This window comes from Phoenix dactylifera, chromosome 5 (assembly GCF_051530095.1).
Source record: "Phoenix dactylifera cultivar Ajwa chromosome 5, Ajwa_hap1_PhDact_Kaust_v1.1, whole genome shotgun sequence".
NCBI classification, from domain to species: Eukaryota; Viridiplantae; Streptophyta; class Magnoliopsida; order Arecales; family Arecaceae; genus Phoenix; species Phoenix dactylifera.
In genome coordinates this window covers 7,150,913-7,178,409 of record NC_143194.1, presented here as the reverse complement: position 1 = coordinate 7,178,409, position 27,497 = coordinate 7,150,913, and the positions used below count along the sequence as shown (strand labels likewise).

At 38.1% G+C, this 27,497-nt stretch overlaps 1 protein-coding gene across 1 annotated transcript; it reads right to left on the bottom strand.

Moving 5' to 3' along the window:
- Nucleotides 1-4,106: 4,106 nt before the first annotated feature.
- Nucleotides 4,107-27,206, bottom strand: LOC103715335 (Plasma-membrane choline transporter family protein). The gene is made up of 7 exons (XM_008802922.6): nt 26,980-27,206; nt 26,380-26,876; nt 21,268-21,451; nt 20,929-21,153; nt 20,645-20,761; nt 8,381-8,614; nt 4,107-4,433 (listed from the first exon to the last, which is right to left on the bottom strand). Exons 1-7 carry the CDS (start codon nt 27,055-27,057, stop codon nt 4,224-4,226), a joined length of 1,545 nt encoding a protein of 514 aa, XP_008801144.3. The 5' UTR covers nt 27,058-27,206; the 3' UTR covers nt 4,107-4,223.
- Nucleotides 27,207-27,497: the final 291 nt, after the last annotated feature.

Sequence of the window (27,497 nt, the reverse complement as noted above, 5' to 3'; positions counted from 1 at the left end):
TTCCTCCCTCTTGCCAGGACCGCCGAATAACCCACTGCTGGCTGAAGTTCACTGCCTCCACCCCATGCCGGTGAGTTTCCCACCCCCGTCAACATCTCCTTGGGTTGTGAGGGTTGCCCCGGATGCAGTTAGGGGTGCTGCTCCTCTATTTTCTTTTTTTCTATTTTGCCCGAGCATGGCAGTTCCCACTGGCCATTGCCGGTCGCTCCCCACCACCCATCACTGCCTCTAGCTGCCACCGCCGGACCTCGACCACGGCAGCCATTGATCCACCCACTTCCTTTCCCTGATTACCGAGAAAAGAGGAAAGAATAAGAAAGAAAGGAAAAAGGAAGAAGTAGGAAGGGTATGTTCATAAGTTAACTAGTATATATAGACTAATCTGTACAAGCATGGTTCAACATACCAATCTGTACAAGAAGTATTATACCATACCGTTAAGGTATTCTTATGGTACCGATATGAGCATTGAACTGGCCTATACTAGATAGAACTGACCGCTTCCTCTCTCGTGTAATATTGATCTGTTACCAGACAGTATCATGGTCAAGCATGAGAAAAAGATCTCTCTATCCTGTGTTGACATGAGAGGTATACTATGTACTGTGCCATAGCGATTATGCGCACGTAAGGTTCTGGCATGGTGGTAGTGGTACAGCAAACCGTATGCACCATTAAGATCAATAAATATAAGGAAGAAAAAAGACAGATGACAAAGTTACAATGTAACTATAAACAACATCCATTATCGAAGACAAAATGAAACACGATAAAATTGCAATACCTTGGTCTACGACCTCCCATTTACATCAAAAAGATAATATTGGAATGCTTATTACTAATTCTAAAAGTTCTAGGAAAACAAAACTCCAATGGTGGAAGTAGGATCCATATATAATACTGACCCTAATGTGTGAAAGAGAACCATGCACCGCCTAAAGGTCCTGATATGATTCTATTTTAAAATCCATCTATGGTTGATCACCATGGCCCTACAATAGGGACAGCGTGAGGACGAGCGCAGCCACGGCCAGATGCAACTGATGTGGAACCTATGCCCACACCATTCCAAATGTCCTGCATCTTCTCCCATGTCGAACTCATCCAAGCAAATCCCGCAGCTCTCATCAACAACTCCGACAGTGACAATACTCAATGGGAGATGTAGATGGCGACTTGGTCGATCCGCCGTCACCGGCGTGGTGCCCAGAGAATCTTTCTCGGTGACGGTAGCAGCAGAGTCACGACGCCTTCGCTTCTTCATGTCGCGAGATACGCATATGACGGCAACGATAAGCCAAGCGAATAGCAGAGTGCACACCATTAGAACCGACATGGCCAACCAGCCAAGACTCGTACAAAGATTGGTGTTTGGTTGTTGTTTGACCCAGAAGCCATGGTGTTTGGAAGAAGAGAGAAGGTAGAGCTGTTCTGGAAAGGAGACGAATATGCCAGTTTATATAAGGACGGACGGAGTCGGGATCCTGTAGTCGTGTTTGACAAAGGATACCTTTCCTACTCTTGCAGGGCATCCTTCTTCTTCTTCTTCTTTTTTTCTTTTTTTTTTTTTTTTTTTGGTAAATGCAGCAATTCATATAGCTCTAGCTTGAGTACATCCTGCCAAATCGCGGAAAAGTAAAGAGTACAAAGGAGAGGGAATCTCTCCTATAGATGTCCACAGAAAATCTCCGGAGTGCCGAGCGACGAAGGAGGCAACCCAGTCTGCTGCCTTGTTCGCCTCCCGAAACACATGTGCCATCCGTAAACCACCCATCTCCTGAGCCAGCCTACGAGTCTCTCTGATGAGGGGGTGGCCATCACCATATCTATTCATACCTCGAATCCAGTCAATCACCACAGAGGAATCCCCCTCAAGGTACACCCTCGCGGCTCCAAGAGATCTCATCGCATATGACAACCCCTCCCATGCAGCCTGAAGCTCTGCTCCTTCTTTGTCGAGCAATACTACTTCAAGTTGGAATCCGCTGTTAATTACTCGCCCCAAATGGAAATACTACGGAAATCATAGGCCACTCAGAGCCGTTAAATTTACAGCCCTTAAGATGGAAAGCGCACAGAGGCTCGACGTCACCGAATATTAATATATACGAAAGTTGGCATCCAGATCTTCCTACTACTCGTATTCGCCAGCTGCATGATTTGCTCGGAGACGTTGGACGTATGAGTGGAACAGCTGCAATGCAGCGGACATATATTTCATAGAAGAGTGTAAAGAAGTGGTGTCGGCTCGTGGTCAGCTCTAATAGATTTGTGCTACAGTATCTCGTAGTCTACATAGGTTATGTGGGCTGGGTCCGCTCTGATACCATTCATAACAACCTAAGACCTTATCCGAAATGACTGGATGGAAAGTACTATTTGGATTTCTTGATCCTATATAAGTATCCAAGATTTATCCAACAAAAAACTGACGTGGGATTAAAAACATGCCTGCACGGATCTTCACATAGACGGTGGCTGATTATGTTCTTGCTCTGCCCTGGTTGTAGGTCATTTGCGATCAATCGCAGATGGAGCATGGAGATGTCGAGCATCAAAATTGTCAGAGCATCATTAGGCATAGCATAAATTTTTCCTCTCTTCATCATATATATATATATATATATATATATATATATATATATATATATATATATATATATATATATATATATATATATATTGGGCAGCACAACCGCCACCAGGTCACGAGCTTTAGTAGCACCGTTGTGCTGTTCTCTTAGGTCCTTGATTAGGGATGTTACTTAATAGCAGCTTTGGAATCTTTTGTTTCTTTTAATTTGTATCTTGTTCTTTATTTAAATAATATGATTAACTATGGCATGAAGAGGTTCATCTTTAAAGCTTAGAATCGAAAACCAACAGGTGATGACAATGCCTATTTTAGCTCCATTTGAATTTCTAGCACTTTCTACGGGATGGATGTTGATTAAAAGTGTAGCTGAATCAAGTTATAGCATGTTAAAGTGTAAAGGATTTTGCAATCCACCAAAGGTGAGCACCACTGTTTCTATAGGTGGCATGATCAAATTTAAGAAGGATTGACTAACCTTATCACTTCCATGAACTCAAAAAATTTGAACCGATATCAAGTTTTTGAATGATCTCACCAAAAAAAAAATCATTAGAATGATATCTGCAATGGCTACCTAAAAGTAAACGATGATGTTCTAATATTCTATTCAAATTTTCATGTTTAGTGTAACATCATCTGCAACTACAATGAGAGTTCCAAAAAGAAAAAATATCATGCAATTGAAGATATATACTGCAGCCCAAAATGAACACAGATCACGAGCCAACAATAGGACCCAAACTCAGCGACAATGGATAAACAGGGCCCAACAAGGCCGAAAAAAAATACAAACAATAAGAATATTCCAAAAGAAATATTTATGTTTGGTATTTATAGTATTCTAAATAAAAAAGATTGATTTCAAATATTTATTTTTAGAATCAGAATTGTTTTTCTTTGCCTAATGCAATAGAGAATAGATGCGAAAAATATGTGTACTTACCTGGATCTGTATGCATCTGGTTCTTTCATAACTTGACTAGTTAGCAGATGAAGATAACTGGAGCTTAGATTTACAAGTTTGATATGAATTATCGGTTTATACACATTGCATTCATGTATAGCTAAATGTTTTTATCACATGGAGCTTCATATTTACTTCTTAATCATTTGTTAACAGCATGGGCGTCCAGTACTTGAAGGAACAACTGGGCATCCAATTCAAGTACCCACGACCGAAGAGTTGTAGCAGCACTACTGGATGATGGCGCGCAAAGTTTGCTAACTGTGATCATGGCCGGCCAAACCTTAGGCGACTTAGGTGGTCGCCGGCTCAAAAAAGGCCCACCGCAGGAAAGGCCTCAAAAAATAAAATAGGCAAAAAAAAAAAAAGCCCTCCTTTCAGTTTGTCTTTAGCCGGCCCACTGCAGAAAAGACCTCAAAGGTAAAACAGCTTTAGGCCCCCAAATACATTTAGGCCACTTCTTAGTGCCCCATGGATTGATGAACCGGAAGTACCGAGCTAAAACCCATGAGAGCTAAGTGGATGTCCAATCAACACCATGAACCAGCATCTAAATACCACTAATTTCAAGACCTCAATTGTTAGTTTCTCTTATGGACAAAAATAAGTTCTTTGTATAAATGAATAACAATGAGAGCATCTGTTTTGATCCAACATTTTAGTTCATAGAGGTGGTGTATCTGGCAAATGATCAAGCCTGCTGTTCATGACTTCTCTGGCTCGTGCACTTCGATACTGTAACCGCTGGTGCAGTGCTTCTGCCAATTGGCGGAAGAATTCAGCATCCCATCTTTGAATTAATGAGGGATCTTCTGCATAACATATGTATATTGACGTGACTGCACTTTCAACGACTACCACTGCCAGCCCCACCTGAAAACCAGAATACCGTTACATATTTTCCTTCATAAAATAGAGCTCTAGCACATAAACCTGAATGTGCTTCAATTCCATTTAAACAGACTAATTTGTGTTTTTCCCCCAACATATACAGTATGGTAAACCAACATTTTATTTTCCCTGATGTAATGACAAAACAACATCTTAAGTAGATTGTTAAGGATTTGAAAACTAATCTCCCAGCTAATAAATGGCTACGAATGTGACCAAATATACTTTGTTTATTCCTCATTTTTTTTGTGGTACATGTTTATTCCTCATTGAGAGCCTCAAGTTTGGACAGGTACACAAGAAACTGGCAAAAGTGAACCATTTCTTAAAAAACGAACAAAGAAAAGAAAAAGAAAAAATGTAAAAGTGAAAGGAGTGCAAATAATTAAATTTGGGGAAAAATTTAGCACAGCTTCACTCAAGGTGATTATAGCTTGCAGCACATCACCCAACTTACTGCTTAGCTTCAATGAAAAGGAACAGTATCCATAACTTGCAAGAAGAGCTCCGCTACGCACTAAAATCATGGCTTAAGTTGATTGCACCATTGCAAATGACAGCATAGCATGATGGTTAACAAAGAAGATGTGATGGGGAAATAAAGCAGCTGTCACTTTGTCCTATATAGTTGCCATCAAGGAATAGTTCACATATCCAAGGGCTCAGCGGTGCAACACGGTGTAGAGTACATAGTGCTTTTAAGAAGGCAAAGAAGCAAGGGATCCAGACTTCCAATGAGTCGAGGCATATTTCGATATTAGGAATATAGAAATGCCAAAAAAAAATACTGAAAACATAACAAAGGCAAGGGTTATGGATCTAACTGAAATTGTGTCCGCATCAACCACTCCATTCACTGAAGGTGCACAAACCTATTGGCTAGTATACAGTAACATTATCATATCCGGGGTTGAAAATGATTCCACATTAAATCACATGCAAAATTATGATAATGGCCGCAATACCTTTTGTCTGGCTGTCAAGATATAAATGCCTAAAAGTATATACCCCCTATACAAGGTGTAATATAAAAAATATCAGACGTGTAACTCCTATGAACCTTGTACTTCCACATCAACGTCACCATTGAGCTTCAACTCATATTTAAAAGGTCAGCCTCACCTCTAACAAGCCTTGTTAAACAATGGGTTTAACTTCAGTTTAATGGCCACAACTTCAAATCTTGTCCTATAATCAACTTTTTATAAGTTGATGAAGTTCCTTTGAGCTCTGGAGTTATAAGCAGGGACAGCACGAGCATCATATATTTTCACAGAAGATTTTGATGATTACAAGTATAAATAAGATAAATTACAATGTTCCGCAATACAAGGGAAAAGGTCAGAGACAACTACGGGCGTGTTTAATAATGTTCTTCTATCAAATTCTTTGTTTTCAAAAACCAGAAAAGAAAATTCAGCAATAGTAGAACGGTTAACAATATGTTTGGTCACACCCTTTTCTTTCAGTTACTGTTCATAAGTTTTTTTAGAAATTTTGGTTTTTTGGTCCGTTTACTTTCAAAAGAAGAGAACAAAAAGTAGGAAGGGTTCTCTGCAAATGCAACCATCAAATTCCAAAAACCAACAAGCAATCCCATAGAGATCTGGAATAAGGAACTCACTCCCAGAAATTGTATAGAATCTTCAACAGCATTAGTCATTAACATATATCATATCACAATTTTCAAAAAAATAAAATACATGATATCACAAGAGTGCTACTAATATGGCATAGATGGTTCACAGATGAAATGAAGCTGAAGCTACAACCAGAGTTTAAGCATGGGATAAAGAAACAAGATGCACTGGTTTGAGGGTGAAAAACAAAGATTTCCACCATATTATTTGATGATTTTACCAACCAATGTTGGAAGTTGGAACCATCTCAAGGAAAAGGAGCCAACTAGACAATATGCAGGTCCGATAAGATGTTGAAAAGCTAACCTTCAATTCTGGAATACTGATAGGCCCTGTAGACTGAAGTCTGAAAAACTTGCTCAAGAACAACTCTCTGTTGCCAGTTTATAGTTCAGGTGTTTACATAGTACAAGGCTGATGCATTCTTGCATGCACAGCCTGGAGAAAAAAGTGAAGGCAGGGGTTGGAGCCTCAGAAGAAAACTAAAGGCTGAGTGACAGGAGCAAGCAAACAAACTTCCACAACTAGATTATGATTAAAGTTTCAAATGTCAGCATCTATACATGCAGGTATGCATGAATGCATACAGCATTGATTTGAGGGGCAATATAGACATGCACAAACACTCAAATTCATATGCACTCCCACAGGTTGACACAAATGGAGCGACCAATAGAGGGGATGACTTCTCTTCCTAAGTGATGCCTTTATTGTTTTCAAATACAAAGCAGACCACCAAAGCAACAACTTACCCAACTAATAATTATCAATGCCTAGAAAAAAAGAATAAATCTCTTGGAAGCATTTGACCCATTCATTTGTGGTTAATAATTCGACTTTTTTAATAACAGGCAGCATGGTAATCCCTCTATCTCTCTTTCAGGTTCCTCAATTTCGGTGAATCATAATACATATTAAACCAAGAATGGCCCATGAATATAGCGAAACCGACCATACTAGCCACAGTTAAAGCTCCTGCAACTAAAGAGCAACCCTTTGAAATTCTCTTGGACTTCGAACTAGCCCAGACAGAGAAATCACAAGCCTCGAACAGCTTTCAAATTTGAAGCACAAATAATAAGCCAAAGAAACAAACAAGAATGCACAGGCATGCCATCATGCATGTGTTCACGTATGTAGTCATTCATGTATTATAGATATAAACAATGGAGTGGATCGATTGGACCGTCTGAACTTAAACTTTACTAGGGACCAATGTCTTGCTGAAAGAGAATTACCTAAAAGTTCCTCTCTTTGATGATAGTAAAAACATACATTGTAAAATAAAGAAAATGAAAATATTACCACTTAACACATAAAACACAAAACTAATTTAACAGGTAAGAATAAACAGTTATCTTTACAGGTGTTCTTCATGTAAAAGATGCAACTTCCGAATGGCAACTTCCTCCAATCTGTTAATGATTAAAATCTTAAGATTTTGATAGTATAATTTGTGAAAGAAATCTTTGATAGGTTTACAAAGACCATCATGGAAATAATGAAACAAGTTCACAATTTCACCGATGGATACATTGAACAAGGATAGTGCTGCCAAAAAAATTAGGGGAAATAATTTAATGGAATTGCCAAAGAGAAAGACCGAAGGTTTCTGAAACAATCAGACTGTACCATAGGAATCAAATAATATAATATTTCATTGGAACCTACTCTAACAATGTAGATGTCCTGGGGCAACCAGAGACAGAACTAGCAGAGCTGGTCTGGTAGCAAGAACAGGAAAACAATATGCCGGATACGGCTTATGGTTGATCTTCTAATATTATGGAAATTTCATGTAAACTATCCAACAAAAGACAAGAAAGCAGCATATTCAATTATCATACGATGATTAAATTATCGAAATCATTTATTAAAGGATGTACAACGTATTATTAATATATATGTTGTAAATCCTTATTCTTTTTAAAGTTGAATGGGTTTAAAATGTTGATTGAAATGTCTTGTCTTATGCACATATCATGTAAATTAGTAAAAAGGCTGCCACTTACAAACCTCAATGGGAAGTATAACAGGAGTCCAACAGTCATGCTCCCTACCTTATCAATTTAATCATTATAAGTCATAAATTTTCTTTTTACAGTCTTTCGGTGTATCTTTTCAGCTTAAGCATGTTATTAAATTCCTACCAACTTTTGGGAAATTGTTCAACCAATAGATTACTAGAAACCAGCTGATGTTCGCTATAATCATCTGAAGTTTGACAGATAATTTGAACTTTAGGTTTTCTAAAGAAAACAAGGATATGAAGTGAGAAGCACAACTCACCAAGATCATTCCCATCAATGCGGCAGTGGATCCAACCATAAGCACTTCATCTCTCCTTTTAAACCATGTCCAAATTCCAGCACATGTTCCAGTAATAAGCCCACCTAAAATAGTTCCCATCAGAAGAACTGCGCCTGAACAATCATAGGCAACAAGCGCTTCAATCCCAGTGGACTGCAATAACTCCCAGGCATCCCTTGCTGAACGATTGAAGCCCTTTCCATTAACTGCAATCTAAACAAGACAACCACATAATCATTATGTAATCCAATACATTGTGATTATACTACATCCATGGACAAACAAGATCAAACTCAGGAAATAATGTAACATAAGAAAAGCATATGCATATACTTTATGTATATATACATTGCAATAATGAAATGACAGCGTCAGATCTATTATGTCATTCACCAGAAGCAGATGAGTTCTCCAACTTGTATGATGGTATGGTACATAAGACACACTCATGCAGGCATGCACATACAATGGCTTTCCAATAGGTCAATGAGACCATGTTTGTTTTGTTTCTATTTTTGTGGTGAAAGTGACCATGTCTTGCTTTATTTGCAGATTTCACACCTTCAATGAAAGCAATTGCCTCTATCCTTCGCATCTCTGCTATCATAACTGCTCCAGTATTTTCAAGCAATTCCACATAATTCAGTACATATTGTCTGCTGTTTTGTAAGTAGAACTACATTTTCATTTTGTTCATATAATTTTAGTTTTGTTAGTTATAAGTTATAGCAAGACAAACCTGAGTTGAGGGTAAGGTTGTAAATGAACCAAGCTCAATCTCATCAAGAACAACTTGTTTAAGAGATCTAGAAAAAGTTTAAGATCATTTGACATTTCCATTTATATAATTTAGAGTAATATTAATGATTATATTTTAATTTTATTGTTCAAAAGCATTCTATTTTGCATTCTCTACATTAACTTAAAATAAATAATTAAAAATAGTTATTTGTATAGATAATAATATATAATATATTTAAATTATTTATATATAAGTATTTTGAGCTAATTCAAGCCGAGGTCGAACAAGCTAAGCATAGGTCTAGCTTAGCTTGTTTCATAACCGAGTGAGCCAAACTTGAGCAAGCTCATTAACTGTAACAACCGGTCTTGACTTGGCCGATCCCTCTATGCTTGACTGAGCTTGGCTCGGTGCGAGTTGGCCAAGTCAATTTTCAAAACCCGACAACATGGCCGAAAGCGAGAAACATCCCCACGTGAAACCGTTGGAAACCCCTCATCTTCCTTTCCCATCGCTCTCCTCTGCTTGTGAGCAGACTTCCTCCCAATTCGGAAAGGCGAGCGCAAGGAGATTGCAATCATGCTAGTGCACTCCTTGTTCTCTCCTTCCCGATCCGTGGCCTCACCCCTTTTTATTTCCATCTTCCTCTTGAATCCTCGCCACCACCACCCCCCCAAAAGATCACCTCTCCTAGCATCCTCAAGCCTCCTCAGCCTCTTATCATCATTCGCATCTTTGTTCTTCACCGGAAACCAAAGATCAATGGAAAGCCATCAGCCTCCCCTATTCCTTGGGTAAGAAACTCTATCCATTTCTTTTCTTGCTGTGAGACCTCTGGTCGCTAGCTCCTTGTCGATGCTGCCTTGATGGCAGTCGACCACGAGACCAGCCCTCCTTGCTGGACCGCCGCCACTGGCAATCGCTTTCGAGGCCGAACCCCCAACCTCAATTACCTAGATCTCAAAACATGGCAACCCCTATTACCGAATAATCGAACCCTCGAACCTCTGGTATTCACCCCTCCTGGCCGACTCTAGTGCTGGGCCGATCTGGCCGTTCTCCAAACAACCAACCTAAGAAGCCTCCTGCAACTGGTTGTGGCCGAGATCTCTGTCTATGGTCGCTAGATACCCCCTCTGACCCTTGTCTCTATATTTCTTCTCTTTGGACCGCTCAAACCAATCATCCGTCCTGGCTTTCATCACCACCAGTGACGCCTCTCTCTCTCTCTCTCTCTCTCTCTCTCTCTCTCTCGCGCGCGCGCTAGAGGCCAAGAGTGGGCCTCTGGCTACGTTGTGGCAGCATTGCAAGTCTGAGAAGTGGGGTCTCGACCACCCTTTCTCTTGGTTTCCCTCACCCACCTTCATCATCACCATTAGACCCATGTAGAAGTCTCAATCCCCACCATTTGATCTCCTTATCCTCATGATGTAGTCAACATGATAGAGCTATTAGTGACTGAGACCTTGAGCCGACCCCCAAATCAAGCCTCTACCACTGATTTGGTTTATCTCAATTTAGATCTGACTAGATTTAGAAGCAAGCACAATCACCTGGTTGACCTTGTCCTGAATCCTTCCCCCATGCTTTATTTTCCTCCCTAATCTAGTGTTGTAATTTTTGTAGGAGTGTGCTCCGGCATCCGAGCAGGAAGCAACATAGCAAGGGCTTTGCACTCAAACCCTCAAACTATGGTAAAGGTTCTAATCCCTCATTTACTTGATTTTGATGAATTAATTTTAGTAAAGATTAGGGGGAAACATTGGGTTTTTAGAGTCAATTAGAGATGTTAATAATAATAGTTATTGATATAAAAAATGAATTAAAATTGTTAGCTGTTTGATTGAATTGGTAGGCATAGTCGGCTTGGTGCTCGGATTAGTTAAGAAACCCCTTACATGTACGCCTATTGTTACCATATGTAATTTGCATTGATTATGTTAAATGCATATTTACGAGCCAAAATTATTTTTGAGTTGCATGCACCAATGATGTGGTCATATTTTGATGGCATAACTGAATAAATGGATTAAAACCTAGCATGAGATAGATCAATTAAAAAGGGGTGTTGGACTAGCCATGTAGATTATAGACAGCCAACCACAATCATGATTCATGAATGTGGTGTGTGAATAGCCCGCCATGGGTAGGAACGTGGTATGTGAATAACCAGCCATGGGCAAGACTGTGGTACGATTCACCAGTCACGAAGAGCGAGTTGTTGCTAGTCTAATACGGAAAAGATGATTGGACATCTCAGGATTGTCACTGAGTCTCACTTGGAATAACTGATGAAAAGACAATTGAAAATACAACTAAGATAATGACTATTGTTAGCATATTTTGATGCATTTTTGGTTTATCAGATGACATCCATATTTTGATTATTACTCATTTTATGATATACACATGTCATGACATTATGCTCGATAATTTCAACAACTATGTTAAATATTTTACGTAAATCATTGCATTATATGTATTGGTGTACTTGCATAGGGGACTTGTTACTGAGCTAGCTAGCTAATGTTATTTTCTTAGTTGTCTTGACAGAGCCGCAGGATGCGGAGATTCGGTAAAGTTGGTCCACTAGTGGAGAGAAGATGAATAAAAGTTTTCTGATACCACTAGATGAGCAAACGAAATTGTACTTGAATTATTTGGGTTAGTTAATAGTATTGGAGTTTAAATGGTCTTATTCTGGAATAGTAAATTGTATTGTGAATGTTATTTTTTTCGAGCAGGCCTTGCATGTTTCATAGGGTTATGCCACGTGGAATGTGCAGCCGTGTCACATGCCAACTTGAGTGGCAGGTCTAGAGCGTGACACGAACAGCTTGCTTGTTTGCCAGCCCTTGTTATGGGGCATGCAAGAAAGACTAAAAAGTTAGTTCAATCTTGAGACTTGCAACTTTATAAACATGCATATGTATATTGACACATACACATCCATACACATACAAATCCTTCTCCGTACACATACATGAACAAATACATGTATATTTTTAAGAGGAAAAATATATAACCAATTAAATTTGACCCTTCATAGCAAACTAGTTGATCAATTTATTAGATCTAGAAACCAAGCCATTTCATCCATGCAATTTTAGGTCCTCATTGTTCCCTTACTAAATTAAAACAAGACATCTAATTCCAACTAAATCATTTCATTAGTTTGTAATTTTATATATAACCCTAATATTGTGCTTATCATTTCATGTGCGGCACTCTCACCAAATGATGAGCACACTCATTGTATTCAAGGATAAATTTTGTTATTTGCCTTATGAAAGCATTCTTTACAAAATCCTACATGTTTCTCAAGTTCCTAAAGCATCAAAGTCCTCGTATAGCCCATGGCTTTTGTTGATAGCATGGAGGAAACTCCACAAAAAAGTCATAATTAAGGTTATAATGCCATATGATTGAAAGACTTAATCATCCCACTTTGTACTCATCCAGGCACCGAACTCTCAACAAGATTGCCCAAAGCCAACAATATGAGCATCTTTCATAGAACAACTTAGCACATTCAGGAAAAATTCAGGACCTAGTAGCACATTCAGATTGCACTCTAGATAAGACTTCTGCAAATCTTCAATAGGCAAACAATACTTGAATTTCATTATTTTCTTCACTTTTTGCATATCTTTGCATGTCATCATCCCGATTAAATGTAATATTACGATGGTCTTTCAGAACTTTATATATTATATCAGCTCCAAATTCTAGCTCTAATTCCCTCAGTCACTTCTAGATGCTAGATGTGGCAAAAGGTGTCAATAACCCACAAAACCAAGCTGATTCGATCCAAAACTTTGAGGTTGAGCTTGAAAAATAAGCACAAAAAACTATGGTTCAGGTTTGCATGCGGTAATAAAGCCTAAAACTAGGGCAAGAAATGGGTTAGGACACCCCTTGCCCTAGCCCAAATTGAAGTAATTTTTCACCTTCATTTGATGAATTACATAATTGCACTCCACTAAGTCCAATTTCAATAATTGATAGATTTCCTCCAATTCTTACCCCAAATTTCCACCCCGCAATCTCATTCACCCAATCCCACTTAATTGATTTCAATTCATCCTCATTCCAACCTAAATTCGACCACAGTCGCCAGATTTTAAGCTCAATTAAGCAAAATTTCTACCAATTTCACTATTTTTTCTTGAGCAAGCTAAGTTGATTCACTCAGATCAGACTAATTTACCAATCTCCTATAATTAGCTTCACTTCCACTTCCCCTCTACCCCAATTACTGTCCTATGGGGACAACTAGACTTAGTCATGTTTAATTTGATCAAGCTCCCACATTGCAAGTCTATTAGAGATAACCTAGATTAATTGAGCCTAATTTTGGTTATTTCATACCAAATGAGCTCAGAACAGGCTCAAATTTGGAACATGGCCTCCCTTCATAGACCAGGTCCCATATTTAATTCCATAAAACTTTGGACATGGCTACCCCTCTCAATCTAAATCACCACAAAAATCACTAAAAAACCTCAAAAAATAGAAAAAGAGTACTGATATCATATAGATCTGAAAATTTTTCTCTAACTCTTTCTCCAAAACCAAATTGGAAAGAAGAATTCATAGCCCTCAAAACTAGGAGGGAACATCCAAGTTTCAACATCTGAAATTTGAATCCTTGTTATATGCTCTCTGCAAAGCCAATCAATGGATGCCACTTAGCATCATCTCAATCTTTCTCCAAATTTTAAAAAACAAAATCAAATTCCAGCTTTTAATCCACCTCCTCTATCTCTATAATTTATGGTACGCCATACCGTACCGAAACAGACAGTACGGAATCACGGATCATACCGTACCGAAACAGACAGTACCGAATATACCGTATCGTACCTATTTGGTACCAGTACACGGTAGGAGGCATACCGATACTTGGTACGCCAAACTGGCCCCTACACTGGGCATACCGACATAGTGATGGTGGCATGGTACGGGTCTCGGTACCAAAATGGTGTACCTTGCTATAAATAGCCCCAAAGAGACAAAAATTGGAGCTTTCCCTCATTCTACAAGGCTCCCTTCTCTTAGTCAACTTTCTAAGTTTTAGGTTCCCTTAGTTTTAGGTCATCCACTCTCCCTTCTCCAAAATTAATCTAGAACCAGATCCACTCAAGCCAAAGAGCATCTCTACTTTTGATCCAAGGAGGCCAGCAGCTAGCAGGAACTCAAGTTAAGGAAGATCCCTTTGGAGTCTTTTTCAAGCAGGATAGCATGTCATGTGTCGAGACACCACCGGAGAAGAACTCTTCCCCACTTTCTCTTTTGTTTTTACTTGAATCTCCACAATTCTGACGATTGCATGTAGTTCTCATATGACCCAATAAAGTTCTGCACCTTGCTGATGAAATTGCTTGCCTCTCTTCTATTCTTTGATTATTTGTGCTTAATTCTATCATTTCACTTGCTAGCTTGTAGATATTTTTTTTCAAATTTTGACATCTAAATAGGAAGATAGGAAACAAGAACCCCTAATCTATCCCTCTAGAGATCCCTAAATATCAGATTCACCCTAGATTGAAGCATTTATTCCCAATGGCTTGCTTAGGGGCTAGAACCTTCAATTTCTAGGACCCGCCCACCAGGCACCTATTGAATAGGTGCGTGGTGAATAGGTGTGTGGTGCGAATGCCCTAGTCTAACAACTTGATATGTAAGGGCCTAGATTCTCGTACCAAGGGTAAAGGAGTACCTTGTTCATCAAGCCTTCCTCAATAGTACCCTTAAGTCTTACCAAAAGACTCCATGCCTTCCCTTTTTGCTTCCTGGTTTTTCTCCCAAAAAGAAAAGGAATGGTGACACTCCAAACCCTCCCCAAATTACTTTCTACTTTTCTAGCCCTATCTATATGGGCATCCACAAGGTTAAAGGAGATTGAGGAGGTGAGAGAGAGAAAAAAGAGGTCCTTTACATGAATCGACATGGTCTAATTCAAGAATCGAACCATACAGTGCAACAATGATAGTGAAATAGGTTGGACCTGTCCAACCAGATATGTTTAAGAAAGTGGATTTAAAATTGCACTACATAGAGCCCTATTTTAGCTGTGAAGTTAGAGGGAGAGATGTTGGTTAGGGCCTACCGGCAGCCTAGCAAGTGGACAACAATGGTTTGGACTAGCTAGTTGTTGCTTCCAACATTCTGAGTGGGAGGGAAGAACTCTAGAGTACTTTCAAAAGGGAAAAGCAGATGGAAGTTATTTCTAAGTAGACAAAAATTTGATATTCTTCAATTATAAAGAAATTGTGACCTAATGTTCACAAGAATTATAAGAAAATGTGGTTCAAAAGTACTAAATGAATATCAAATGAAATTTGAAAACATAAGGAACTATTGATTATTTAAATTGCTCACAATTTATGTTTATTAACTAAATAAGTAATAAACATAAATAGAAATATTGATATAAAAAAGAAATAATACTATTGGAGATAAAAAAGAAACAAACTATATTAAAAATATACAGTAATAAGTTTATAAAAATAAATAGAAATGATACACATGCATAACACCATCATAAGGATAACTATATGATGGCACATATTAATTATTGACAGTAAATAGGATAGTGGGAGAGACCAAATAGCCATTCCTTTCTAGGATACTAGAAAATAATCCATGCTATGCGGCAGGATTAAATTGAATAATAGGAAAAAATAGCAGGAAGGTAGAGATAAGCAAAACTTATAGTTGTATTGAATATTATATAATGTACAAAATGCGGATAAATTTGTTTAAGATGATCATTTCATGAAAAGCTCCTATTATATCTAGATGTAGATGGTATCTAGACATAGAAACTACTTTTTCTTGCAAAAATAGATCTATGATTAACACTTTTTTTTGTACATAAAATGCTCTATTTGATTGCTATAAAAGAGAAACAAAAGAAGCCCATTGTTTTGTCACTTCACAGACAAAAAGACAAATTAGAAAATATAAATTACCTATTAGTTCCTACAATTCTAGTGCCCCTATAAAAAGGGCAATGATTGTTGAAAATGACAAGTACAGACACCTATCCCTTCCACCTTCAATAATTCGATCTGAGAAGTATAAGAGTTTGTGGGCATCTTAATAACCTCACAAATGGCCAACATTAAGGTTGGACACGACCGCCTGCCGAGAGACAAAACCGAGGGCTCCGAGCAAGCTCCAGCAGTGGCAAGGCGGGTTCTAGCTTACTAGTGAGAGGGAGAAAGGGAGAGGAAGAGAGAGGAAGAGAGAGGAAGGGATGATGGGGCTTACGGCGATGCAGTGGAGGGAGAGGAGGTTGGTGGGCGATGGCAAAACAGGGGACAACCCTATGCCATCCACCACACAATCGAGCAAGAGGGAGAAGGGAGAAGAAGAAAGAGGAGCGGAGCAAGAGCTCGTGGCGAAGGGCAGGAAAGAGGTCGATGGGCGACAGCAAAATAAGGGACGATCTTGCATCATCCACCACACGACCAAGCAAGAGGGAGATGGGGAGAGGAAAAGAGAGAGGAAGGGGGACTGGGGCTTTCCAACTACATAGTGGAGGACGGTGGTGATCTCTGCAATAGAAGACAAAGGAAAGAAAGAGTTAAGGGAGGACTTTGGCAGCTCACCATTTGGGCAAGGGGGGCGATGCTGCATTGGGGTCCAGCAAGGACGCCAAGCAACTAACACAAGAGAAAGAGCGAGAGAGAGCGCGAGGAGAGAGAGGGAAAGAGAAAACAGGAGGTTAGAGAGGTGGCAACCGAAGGAAGGGGAGAAATGGGGTGGGAGGCAACCATTCGAGCATGCTTCCCCCATCCCTTACCATGCTGATGTGATCGCGACCATGCCCAATGATCGACCTCGAGAGAGGGGAGGCACATGATGGATGAGCGGAGAGTGTACGGGGCATGGAGGAGTTGAACCCCCTTACTTTTCAAATGGAGAGCGGGTTTCGCCCGCATTCCTAACTTGGGGTGTTGATCGATATTAGCACGCGCTAGGGGGAGCTAAACTCCCATTATTATAGTTGTATAAATTAGATGAGAGAAGGGCTCAACCTTTTCGTATCCCCTAAAGTTTAGCAAATAAAAAAAGTAAGGTCAAGGCTTCTTTGCCTCCTATTTTTGAAGGAAAGAATGAGAAGGGACCCTTCTTGACTTATGATTTATTTAAATTTATTTAATATCATCAAATATTAATGATATATTACTATGTGAGAAGAACACTCATTATTTTTGTTTTGTTATTTTATTTGTTCTTCTTGTCTATTTATAAATTCGAGAAAAAAGTTAGTTATTTCCTCCTAATATACATATATATATATATATATATAATGTATACATGTAATGTATATACCTAAATGAAGAAATAAAATCCATCTCCCTTTCCCTTTCCAGAGTGCCTTAGAGCTCTTCCATTCCACTCACAGTGGAGGCAGCCAATAGTCTATGAGTCCAAAACCCCTAATGTCCCCTCATAATTTGCCTTTAGCCCCTCAGAAACACTCCTCACCCTCTCACCAATGCCCCTCTGCCTTATCCCAGAGGAAAGATAGGGCCAAACAGCCTAACAAATAACTCATAACAACTAGAAAACCAAACTTACACAATTGTTTTGGTCCACTATCAAGTACGGTTGCAGTGTTATTAACTGAGTTCACAAATTTGGTTTTGAGCTTTAGCATATATAATTCAAAGTTAGGTATGGATATAGCTTGACATCACCAAAACCCCCCATCATTGTTATTCCTACTTCTATGAAAAAAAAAGGCATCCTAGTATAAGGCTCCCGCCACCACAGGTCTATAAAGAGTCATATGTATGCGGCATTTACCTCATGTGCAAAGAGGTTGTTTCCATATTTCAAACCTATGACCTTCATGTCCCAATGGAGCAACCTTACCACCTGCCATTCTCCCCTACTTCTAACCTATCTTGAAATAAATATTTTTTCTCTCTCACACTTCCAACAAACTACATCTTAGTTCAATAAAATTGTATCATAAGTTGCCCCTGCATGTTTTTAGCTTTTATTTCTTAAGACTTTTTAAATACAATAAGCACATCTATAAAACTTTACTATATTACAGTATCTAATGTTATTTTATACAAATTCTTCCTATGCACTTTCAATATGGTTTAGGTAGCTAATGTTTCAATTTGACTAGCATCTCTCCTATACACTCCCCAGGCATTAATTACATCCAACCCTTTCACCAGCATATGTAAAGTTCTAACCATGACTCATCAAAACTTTGAAACCGAAAAAAATGTTTTTAGTCCCATCAGAATCAATCTGAAATCAGAGTCAATTCTAGAGTTTCAATTAAAACTAACTTATAAACCCGATTGCTTCTTTATATGGCAATGTATGCAGCTCTTTTGCTATTCCCTCATTTTCATTTTGAATTTGGGAAGAAATAAGTCAAATCGAATTTGACATATTCAGACTTGGGTTAAAAGAAGTGAAAAGAAAAAAAAAATTGGTTGATTGGCTATACCAGAGCTTAAATCTCAAAAATGATCACACCATTCTCAAACAGCATATCATATATTACACCCTAAAATGATGTAAAACATAAATTTTATCTTATTTAATTTTTAAACTAAAAATAATCTTTCAATTGCTATCATGAAAATAGTGAAATTGTTCGATGAAAAATTGCAGATAATACTAGTAACATGATGACTAGTTTATTTTCTTGGCATGATTTTTTTCTCTAATTTTTTTAGCAAATCTCCTTTTGAATTTAGTTTTGTTTATAATTTTTTAGCTAAAACTACCAAAACTAAAATCAAAACCACAATAACTAAAAATAGTGAAAACCGAAGTCAATGGGTGATCTAGCCAAAACCAAAACCAAGTTTTCAAACCTCAGTTTAAGCATAATGTTATATGCGAACAGCAATCTTCAAAGAACCCAATGACCCTTATAATTAGGTTCTAACTAGTTTTGTATCAGTTTTGATTTTACACTCTTTTCTTCCATTCATTATGCCTCCTCAACCTATAAAAACTTATACCTTCTACACGTAGATCTCTGACATCTAACATTTGGATATAATAAGATGTCTCGTGTCTCCAGACTTTGCTTAAAATTTGGCATGTGCTACATGAGGACATTTATTTGCATTGTCAATATGGCCCACTTTTCAACCCTCATAACTGGGATCATTTTTTTCTGAATAGCTGCTTAACAAATGGAACAGTATAAAAAGTTTTAATTTTTCACCTAAACATCATAAGCATTTATTGTACAGCAATCTTCACATGAATTGATTACATGCACATTTTTAGGTCTTTGTTATTCTCAGCATGTTTGTCATCTCTATCCACTATTCTACTCTCAAATAGATTTACAAGCTCCTGAATCTAGGTTCAAAAATTTCACTTAGGCAGTTCTATCAGCTTCATTTGTTCATCCACAATTAGTGCAAGCAAGACATATTTGTACACACTTCTTTCAACGACCAAACTACTTTTTATTCTCTATATGTTGACGACACACTTATCACTGTCACTAATGATTCCCAAATTCAGTCTCTCAAGCAACACCATTGTCATTGTTTTAAGATATCAGAAGTCCTCTTAGCAACACTCAAAGCCCAAAAAATTGCCTATAATTTGTGGCTTGCCAACTATCCCAACATGTAGAATAGAATATTAAGCTTCTTTCTTCTATTACAGCTTCCATTTTACTTAAGGTGTTTACTTGGTTTTAGTAGCAGAACAATTCTCATATTTTTCTTAAATGCATCGTAAAGGTTGCATTGCAAGGCAGATACATGGTTTTGGACATCCACGATGAAGGTAACCCTACTTCACATCGCATTAGGCCAGCTAAATTGCCAATAAACTTGGCTACAAACCATCTTCATTTTTAGATAGGTATTACCAATGATACATACCTTGTGATGACAGATAGTATACTCTAATCATCAGTGTTATAGAATGAAGTACATGTACATGTTCAACTTTGAAGTGGAAGTGGCAATCCTCAAATAAGGTGCTACCACATTTCTTGTTGTAGCAAACAAGATTTTGAACATCAACAAGAGTGCAACATGATGATTTACAAACACTTATTGCAACAAAAAAGACTCATACAGAATCATGAACATTCAAGGCTGCAATAGAAGGGGGGAAAGGAACAATAAGCAGACAAAAGTGAACATGTTTGTTATACAAGTTGGCTGCAACACATAAAATAAGGGATCCTTAGACAAATATTTTGAACTATAATCTTTGTTTACCATGAAATAACTTTCTAAGCTATTCAAGGCACCAGTTATTACTCATACATATTTACTACTAACACATTACAGAAAAAATTAACAGAAAAACAAATAATCATCAACAAAAGCTGCTAAACAAAGATATGTACAATAATAGATATAGCTAGATAAATGAATACATGCTTTCACAGAACTACTGAAGTCGAATAATACTAGCATTCCTTTTGATATTGTAGAAAAAGTAAGTTAGAAAGAAAAATGCTAAAAGAAACTAACCTGAACATATGCATACTTATTGAAGAAACGAACTAAAGTCTCCACAAGATGAAACAAAAAATCGACACAGCAAAGCAAACACTCATTGTTGCCAATTTTTGAACGAACTCCCCTGATCTGAAGCATTTGCATGAAAATAAATGTATTAGGATACGTAGAAGATAAAGAAAAAGCCTAGTAAATTCATGATCTATGATACAAATTAAACATTTACTAATCATATAAAACCTAACAGGACCTAAAATCTAAATGCAACAATGTTCTTTTTATAGTCAAGTATATACCTCCCAGCGCAATGTCCGGATGGCAGCTGTAAAAAGTGAACCGTAGCAAATGCTACCGAAAGACGTTGTCACAGCATATCGTAGTGACTTCAATACTGTCCTTGCAGGCATTGATGCAGCTCTACGACCACCATGAATGAGAACAAGGAATGCCATACCAGATACTATAACATGAACTGTATTACAAAGCACAGCACCAGTCCAAAATAAACTCACTGAGAAAACCTGAAATTAGAGAAAGAATATATGCACATCAGAGCCAGGATGATTTGTGAATGCAGTTAAGAATAACATCTTATAAACATTGGTGGACAGAAGAGTAAAAACTTGCCAGCTCACCACAAGAAGCCACCAGCGTCCACCATCATCTAAGCTTGAAGCAACAACACCAGACACTCCAAATGACCACAAAATCATCCAGCAAAGCATGATTAACATAAAAGCATAGGCCACTCCCATCACTTCAGGGAGGTCCCAAACCATCTTCACAGCTTTCTGCAACACTAGCATTGTGAAAGGAAACCTGGAGAAGAATGTCCAGCATGATTGTTAGGTCAATTATTTGAAACAGAATTTTCACTTGATGATTCTAGAAGTTACATCAAGATCCTTCAAACCTATTTTGTTCCATCAGCAAGATAAGCACTACTTCAAACAAGCTTTTATCATAAAAAGTGCAAGATGAGAGAGCAAAAAATGAGCTGCAAACAACTTCCAATGGGTTTAACAAGTCATTTGTTATATCAAGATATTAAGATGTTATACTCCACTGATGCATGACCACCTTTGTATCTTATGAAGGTCTCGATTACACAACCAAGTGCCAATATTATAATCAGCTAGTACCAAAAAAATCTCCCTGATCTGCATTTTAGTATAGTGGCACTAAATTAATTTTTAAAAACCCCATCAGTTACATATGTGCTAACCACCCAAACTGTTTCTAAATAATTGGGTGACCAAGATCAACCAACAGCTGCTTGCAATGTCATCAATGGTCACTACTTCAAAAATGATAGCAAAGCCAACATCAAAAAAGGAAGATCCACATGTACAAACTACATGATGCACTTTGGCAGGTTGTTTCCCATGAATAGTACAGTCAGGGGTTGCTTTGTTTAGGAGACTTATCTATTTCAAATATAGCTACTCAATCAAGTTTAACAATCACAAACAATGATCATACGAAGCTGTAAATAATGATGCAAACAATGTTGTTACTACAAATCTAAGAAACAAATTCAAATATCTATTGGCGTCAGAGGGAAAAGCCTTTTCGCATTAAATGGCTTTATGTTTGCTTTTACATAAACTTTCAAGAATGGAAGCCACATGGCACACAAAATATGGCTGCTATTTTGACAAAAAAATAAAATGTCAGTGAAAACAGAACATATCTTTTTGTGTTCGCTACAAATCATGTCAATCCATCCTAAGTTCCTAACAAGGCTCTTCCTGTATGCCTACATCTTAGCCCACCCAACAACCAGCTCCTATTCACAAGCCAAACCACCTACAATTTGACCACTCCATTGCCTAACACAACTAAGATCTAATCACCAATATAGCACAATATCTAGAAGCAAACTCAAATTAAGACCAACCCTAACAAGCCCAATTAGTCTTCTATTAACACTTTCTTGGTTCAACTCTCCTCATGTAACATGCATATTATCTTCTTATATAACAAGACAATATCTAATATAATGACTTTGAAATAGCTCAACCGATTATGGTCGTAATCATAATCACAATCATCTAGCCTTTTCGAACTATCTAGGATCGGTTTTATGGATCCTCATTCGCCAACAATTCCTATCTAGGGCCACCTTTGATGTTATTCCAAGTATCTCCATATCCCTCCACAACACCTCTATCCATGTTAGTTTAGGTATTCATCTTCCTTTTTTATAACCTTCAACACAAACTAAAGTACCCAAGATTCATTGTCTCGGTACCGGACCCCGTACCGGTGCCACACTAACGCAGTGTCGATACAATACGGTACGAATTTTTTTTGGCGTAACAAACATTGGTATGCCAACCGTACCAGGTACTGGTACTAAACTGGTACGGTACAGTACACCCCGTACTGCCTGATTTTGCCCGGTACGGCTGATAGAAGGCTTCTCGAATTTTCATTGGAATGTCCATTCCATCTCAATTAATTTTTCATCACTCTATCCTTAATTCGTACAACTCCTATAGCTCCTCTAATAATATCCATTTCTTAACCTACGCTTCTTAATTTTACCAAACATCCATCTTAACATTCTAATTTCTTCCACATAATTTATTTTTATGTACTTTCTTTATTTTCTAGCACTTTGAGCCATATAACATTGCAGGCCTTACTATTATTCTATAAAATTTTTTTCTTAAGTCAACAAGATATGCACTTATCACATAATATTTCAGATGCACCTCTCGACTTCATCTAACAGCTCTATTTTATTACATATACCTTCACCTATCTCCCATTATTCTGTATAATATTTCCTAAGTAATAAAACTAGTGACTTTGTAGTATCTCTTGTCCATCAACTTTAATTGGTATAATGTCATCATTTCCATTCTATGGTAGCCCAACAAATTATGATAAGAATAAATTTATCAAAATTTAAATTATGGTAGAAGATATTTTAGAAGGTACTATCAATTTATCCACATGGCAGTGAATACCTAATTATTGTTGCATTTAAACCCATCCATAGCTCTTATCCTTCATTTGGCAGTTGTTTAATTTAAACCCATATATCGCTCTCATTCTTCATTTGGCTTCCCTGTCAAAACACATGCTAATATATCTCAAGCATGACACACAAATATATGAAACATACAAAATATGTTTTTGTGTCAAGAAAAAAGGAATAATACCACTTCTACTGGCCCCACAACATTTCCCACATAATTCATGCCTTTGCCTAATCTACCCAAATGGTATATTAAGTAGAAATAGCATGATAACAAACACAAATACCAATATTTCATTATTAAGGTCACTCTGATATTGGCAGCTCCATCGATCATTGATTATGCTTTCAACGTCAATCTTAGTTAACGAAATTAATTTCAATTGTGATGACCTTCATTCTTCCCACATTTTTAGTTCTCTAGAATTTTATACAAACCAATGCACGTGCCTATTAAAGCATTCAATAATTAGTTTGTACCTAACATGTTCCTAATATGAAAGTTTTAGTGAACTTAACAATTGAAGGATAATTTTGCACTCAAATGTTTAAAGTTATACTTTGGATAAGGCATAAGGGATTTATTCTGTATTTTCTAATGGCTCCGTTAACTTTGCCATTAATTTGGCTTAGTTGAGTTCGCTCTCTCCATTTGGCATAACAAATTATGTCAAGTGTGAACTAGCAAAATGTGATAAATGATAACTGGAAGGATTCAAAAAAAAATTTGGCTCCAGAGTCAAATTATCTTTTACTACAATTATTATGGTGAATATAGTACACCATACCGTACTAAACCGGACAATATAGGGCATACCGAACCCGGTGGTATGGAGCGTACTGAACCGGATAGTACAGAGCGTTCGGTACCGGTAAATGATACGGAGGGCGACACTTAGTATGCTGAACCGGCCTCCGTACCAGGCATACCGATATAATGACAAGAGGATACCAGTACAGAGCCCAATACCAAGACGACGTACCTTGGTGATAAATTTTATCTCTAGTTTTAGCATTTGACCAAAATAATACAGACTCCAAATTGTACAAAGATGCAAGAGAAGATATGCATATCAAGAAAAATAAAAGCAAATAAGTTAGCCATCAAAGGTATCATACTATTAGTACCTTTGAATGTATCACGCTAGTGCCTCGCACTACATTTATAAAAAATAATTAAAAAATAACAGATGTTTTTTAATTTTTTGATGAAAATATAACAGATGAGAGTTTGCATTTTTATAACATTTGAGTTCTAGGATAGCCAACCTGTAACCAAAATTCAACTTTTTTCTAGCTTCCTTTGGAACCTTACAAGTTGCTTCTTGAAAATCATGGGAAAAAAGAAATGAACAAAAAAAGCACCATTTGCCCATGTTACAATTTATATACTCTCATAAACTAGCAGAAATTCCAAACCCAGTTTTACAAACCATTCTAACCACAATCAAAATGTTCCATTTTGCTTTTTTCAAAGTGTCAACTGAAACATAGAACCACAACGAGTGGATGCTCAGAAATGAGCGGTAATGTCTCTAGACAACAAAGAATGTCATTTAATTAACACGAGAGCATTTCTATGTTTCCCGATCCAATACTTTTTAATGATTGGAAACATGTTCTAGAATCTAGAGGGAGATAGCCCTACTTTTGGTTTGTTTACAGATAATTCTTCTTGTATCTTGATCCGTCAATCATGCTCCACGTCCACCTTTTTTCATGCTCTACATTCAATTAGCCACATGGTTGAAGCCTAATTTTTAAGTACAACTACAAGTGTTCCTTTTTTATTTGAAATCTATTTAAAATCCTAAAACATTTCAAGTCTCATGGCACAACTATCAATTTATCTTGCATGAAAATGCCATCATCAGATAATCTTTCAAAAACCAAAGCTGTCACGTGATCAAAATATCTGGGATTATGTTCTTTCTTCACTCACTCCTAATAAATTCTAAAGAGAAGTTATTTGCACCTTTTACTATATCATTAATATGTTGCACTTGTACTAACACATCTCTCCTTACAAGCAAATTAATTGATATGAAGTACTCTAGGCTTTGAGTTGTTTGGCTCAAATTATTTTCTTCTTTTTTCCAAAGAAAAAGACTGTCCAAACTCCAAAATGCATGCCATCTTATGAAATTGGAGCACATCTTCAAAAAACAATAAAGGGCTGTATCCTATTGCTCCATTGCTGTCCAACTGCTTAGGCCTTGACTAAATTCAGCCTCTGTACTTCTTAATTCTTAGTCAAGTTGGCTCATCCTCTTATACATGACTTTTTTCCCTTCTTTTATAAAAATTCTTTCCATTAGATTTTGAAAAGCAAATGGCGAGACTTTGTTCAGTCACCTTATATTAACAATTTATTGTTTTCCTTATCTTTAATAATAAAAAGACTTGGTAAGAGTCATGCTATCTGCATCCTAATCCAATTTAAAGGTATCCCACCAGTCGCTTCATTAACTGTTTCGTTAGACCCTAACTAAACTATAGGACCACCCCTTCTGAATCTATTTTTATAAGTTAAGCTTCTCCATGGCCTTCAAGCATAAACAAAAATGTATACAGGTCTAGTGATGTTCAAAGTTAGTGCCCAATAGTTGAATCATGCCTGTTCCTTGGTTATTCCCTAATTCATATGCAACACTTTGAAAATTCCATTTGGGGGTTATTTGCTTAAACCAAAAGCAATTCCTTTAAAGAGACAATTAGAGGGAAAAAATTGCAAAGAAAAGCATGGATGAAGCAATACCTATCTAACACCGACATCACATACAAGAAGTGCAGGGCAGCGCCGACCGCGAAAGCAATCCCCCAGAAGACGTGCTGGCCCCAGAAGCACAACACACTGATCACAGCCAGATAGGTGGTAAGGCTATGGATGGAAACCTTCATCATCTGACTTGCCTTGGAGCCGAGAAGCGAAAGCCACGCCCACGCCAGCACGATCCCGACCCCGCCCGCAACCCCGTAGAAAGGCCAGAACGTCTCCGTCAAGTCGCCCCGTGGCTGCTCCTGGGGATGGCTGGCATTTCCCATACCGGTGATGTTGGTGAAGCGATCTATATTGAGGCGGTCCGCCTTCCGGAACCGGTTGATCCCGAGGAGGGCGAGCACCGAGCCGAGGGCAACCAGGTGGACCAAGAAAACCAAAAGCCAGAACACGTCCCGCCAGTGCCTCGACGGCTCCGACGCCCTCGCCGCCCCAAGCGACGATGTCTCGCTCCCGTTCCTGCTCCGTCGCCCGTCCTGAATTGCGATCGAAAGAAATAACCAAAAAAATCGAGGAAAAAAAAAAGATATCAAGAGGAAATTTAATGCTTTTGCGGTGGAAAAAGGAGAGCAGCAGCACCTCATCATCCTCTTCGATGGTGGGGGAGGAGGCGAGATCGGTGTCGGAGAAGGCGGCCGGGGGGTCTCTGAAGCTCATGCCTGGTTTCTTGCTTGCTCTCGTGGAATGCGAGAGGGAGTTGGAGCGGGGTGAGAAGAAGGCGGAGAGAAGGAGGTCAACAGGGGGAGTGCGTAGTGAGAGGAAAAGCAGGGGAGGAAATAAATAACGGCAGGGTTTGAATGGGAACGGACGACTCCAATGCCGAAGTGGGACTCATTCAACCGATGGGAACTCACGCATCAAAAATAAATAAATAAATAAATAAAAATATGGAACCTGGAGGAGGATTTGGAACATTTCGAGCGGACTTCGGACTCGGCCCATGCCTGAGGGCTGAGAGCCCAATGGATTGGTTTTGGCTGCAGAGGGAGTAGTTTATTTAGTAATAGCTTTTATTTAATTGGATCCTTACTGATACGGATGTTGCCATGGTGGCGTCTATGATGAGTTGCTAGTGCTGGCCACGTGAGTTTCATGTC

Coding starts and splice junctions, on each gene's coding strand:
- LOC103715335 (XM_008802922.6), bottom strand. CDS start 27,057: ATGAGCTTCAGAGACCCCCCGGCCGCCTTCTCCGACACCGATCTCGCC. Junction 21,452..26,379: donor GTGATGTCGGTGTTAGATAG/GTATTGCTTCAT, acceptor ATTCTTCTCCAG/GTTTCCTTTCACAATGCTAG. Junction 21,154..21,267: donor GACGCTGGTGGCTTCTTGTG/GTGAGCTGGCAA, acceptor CTCTAATTTCAG/GTTTTCTCAGTGAGTTTATT.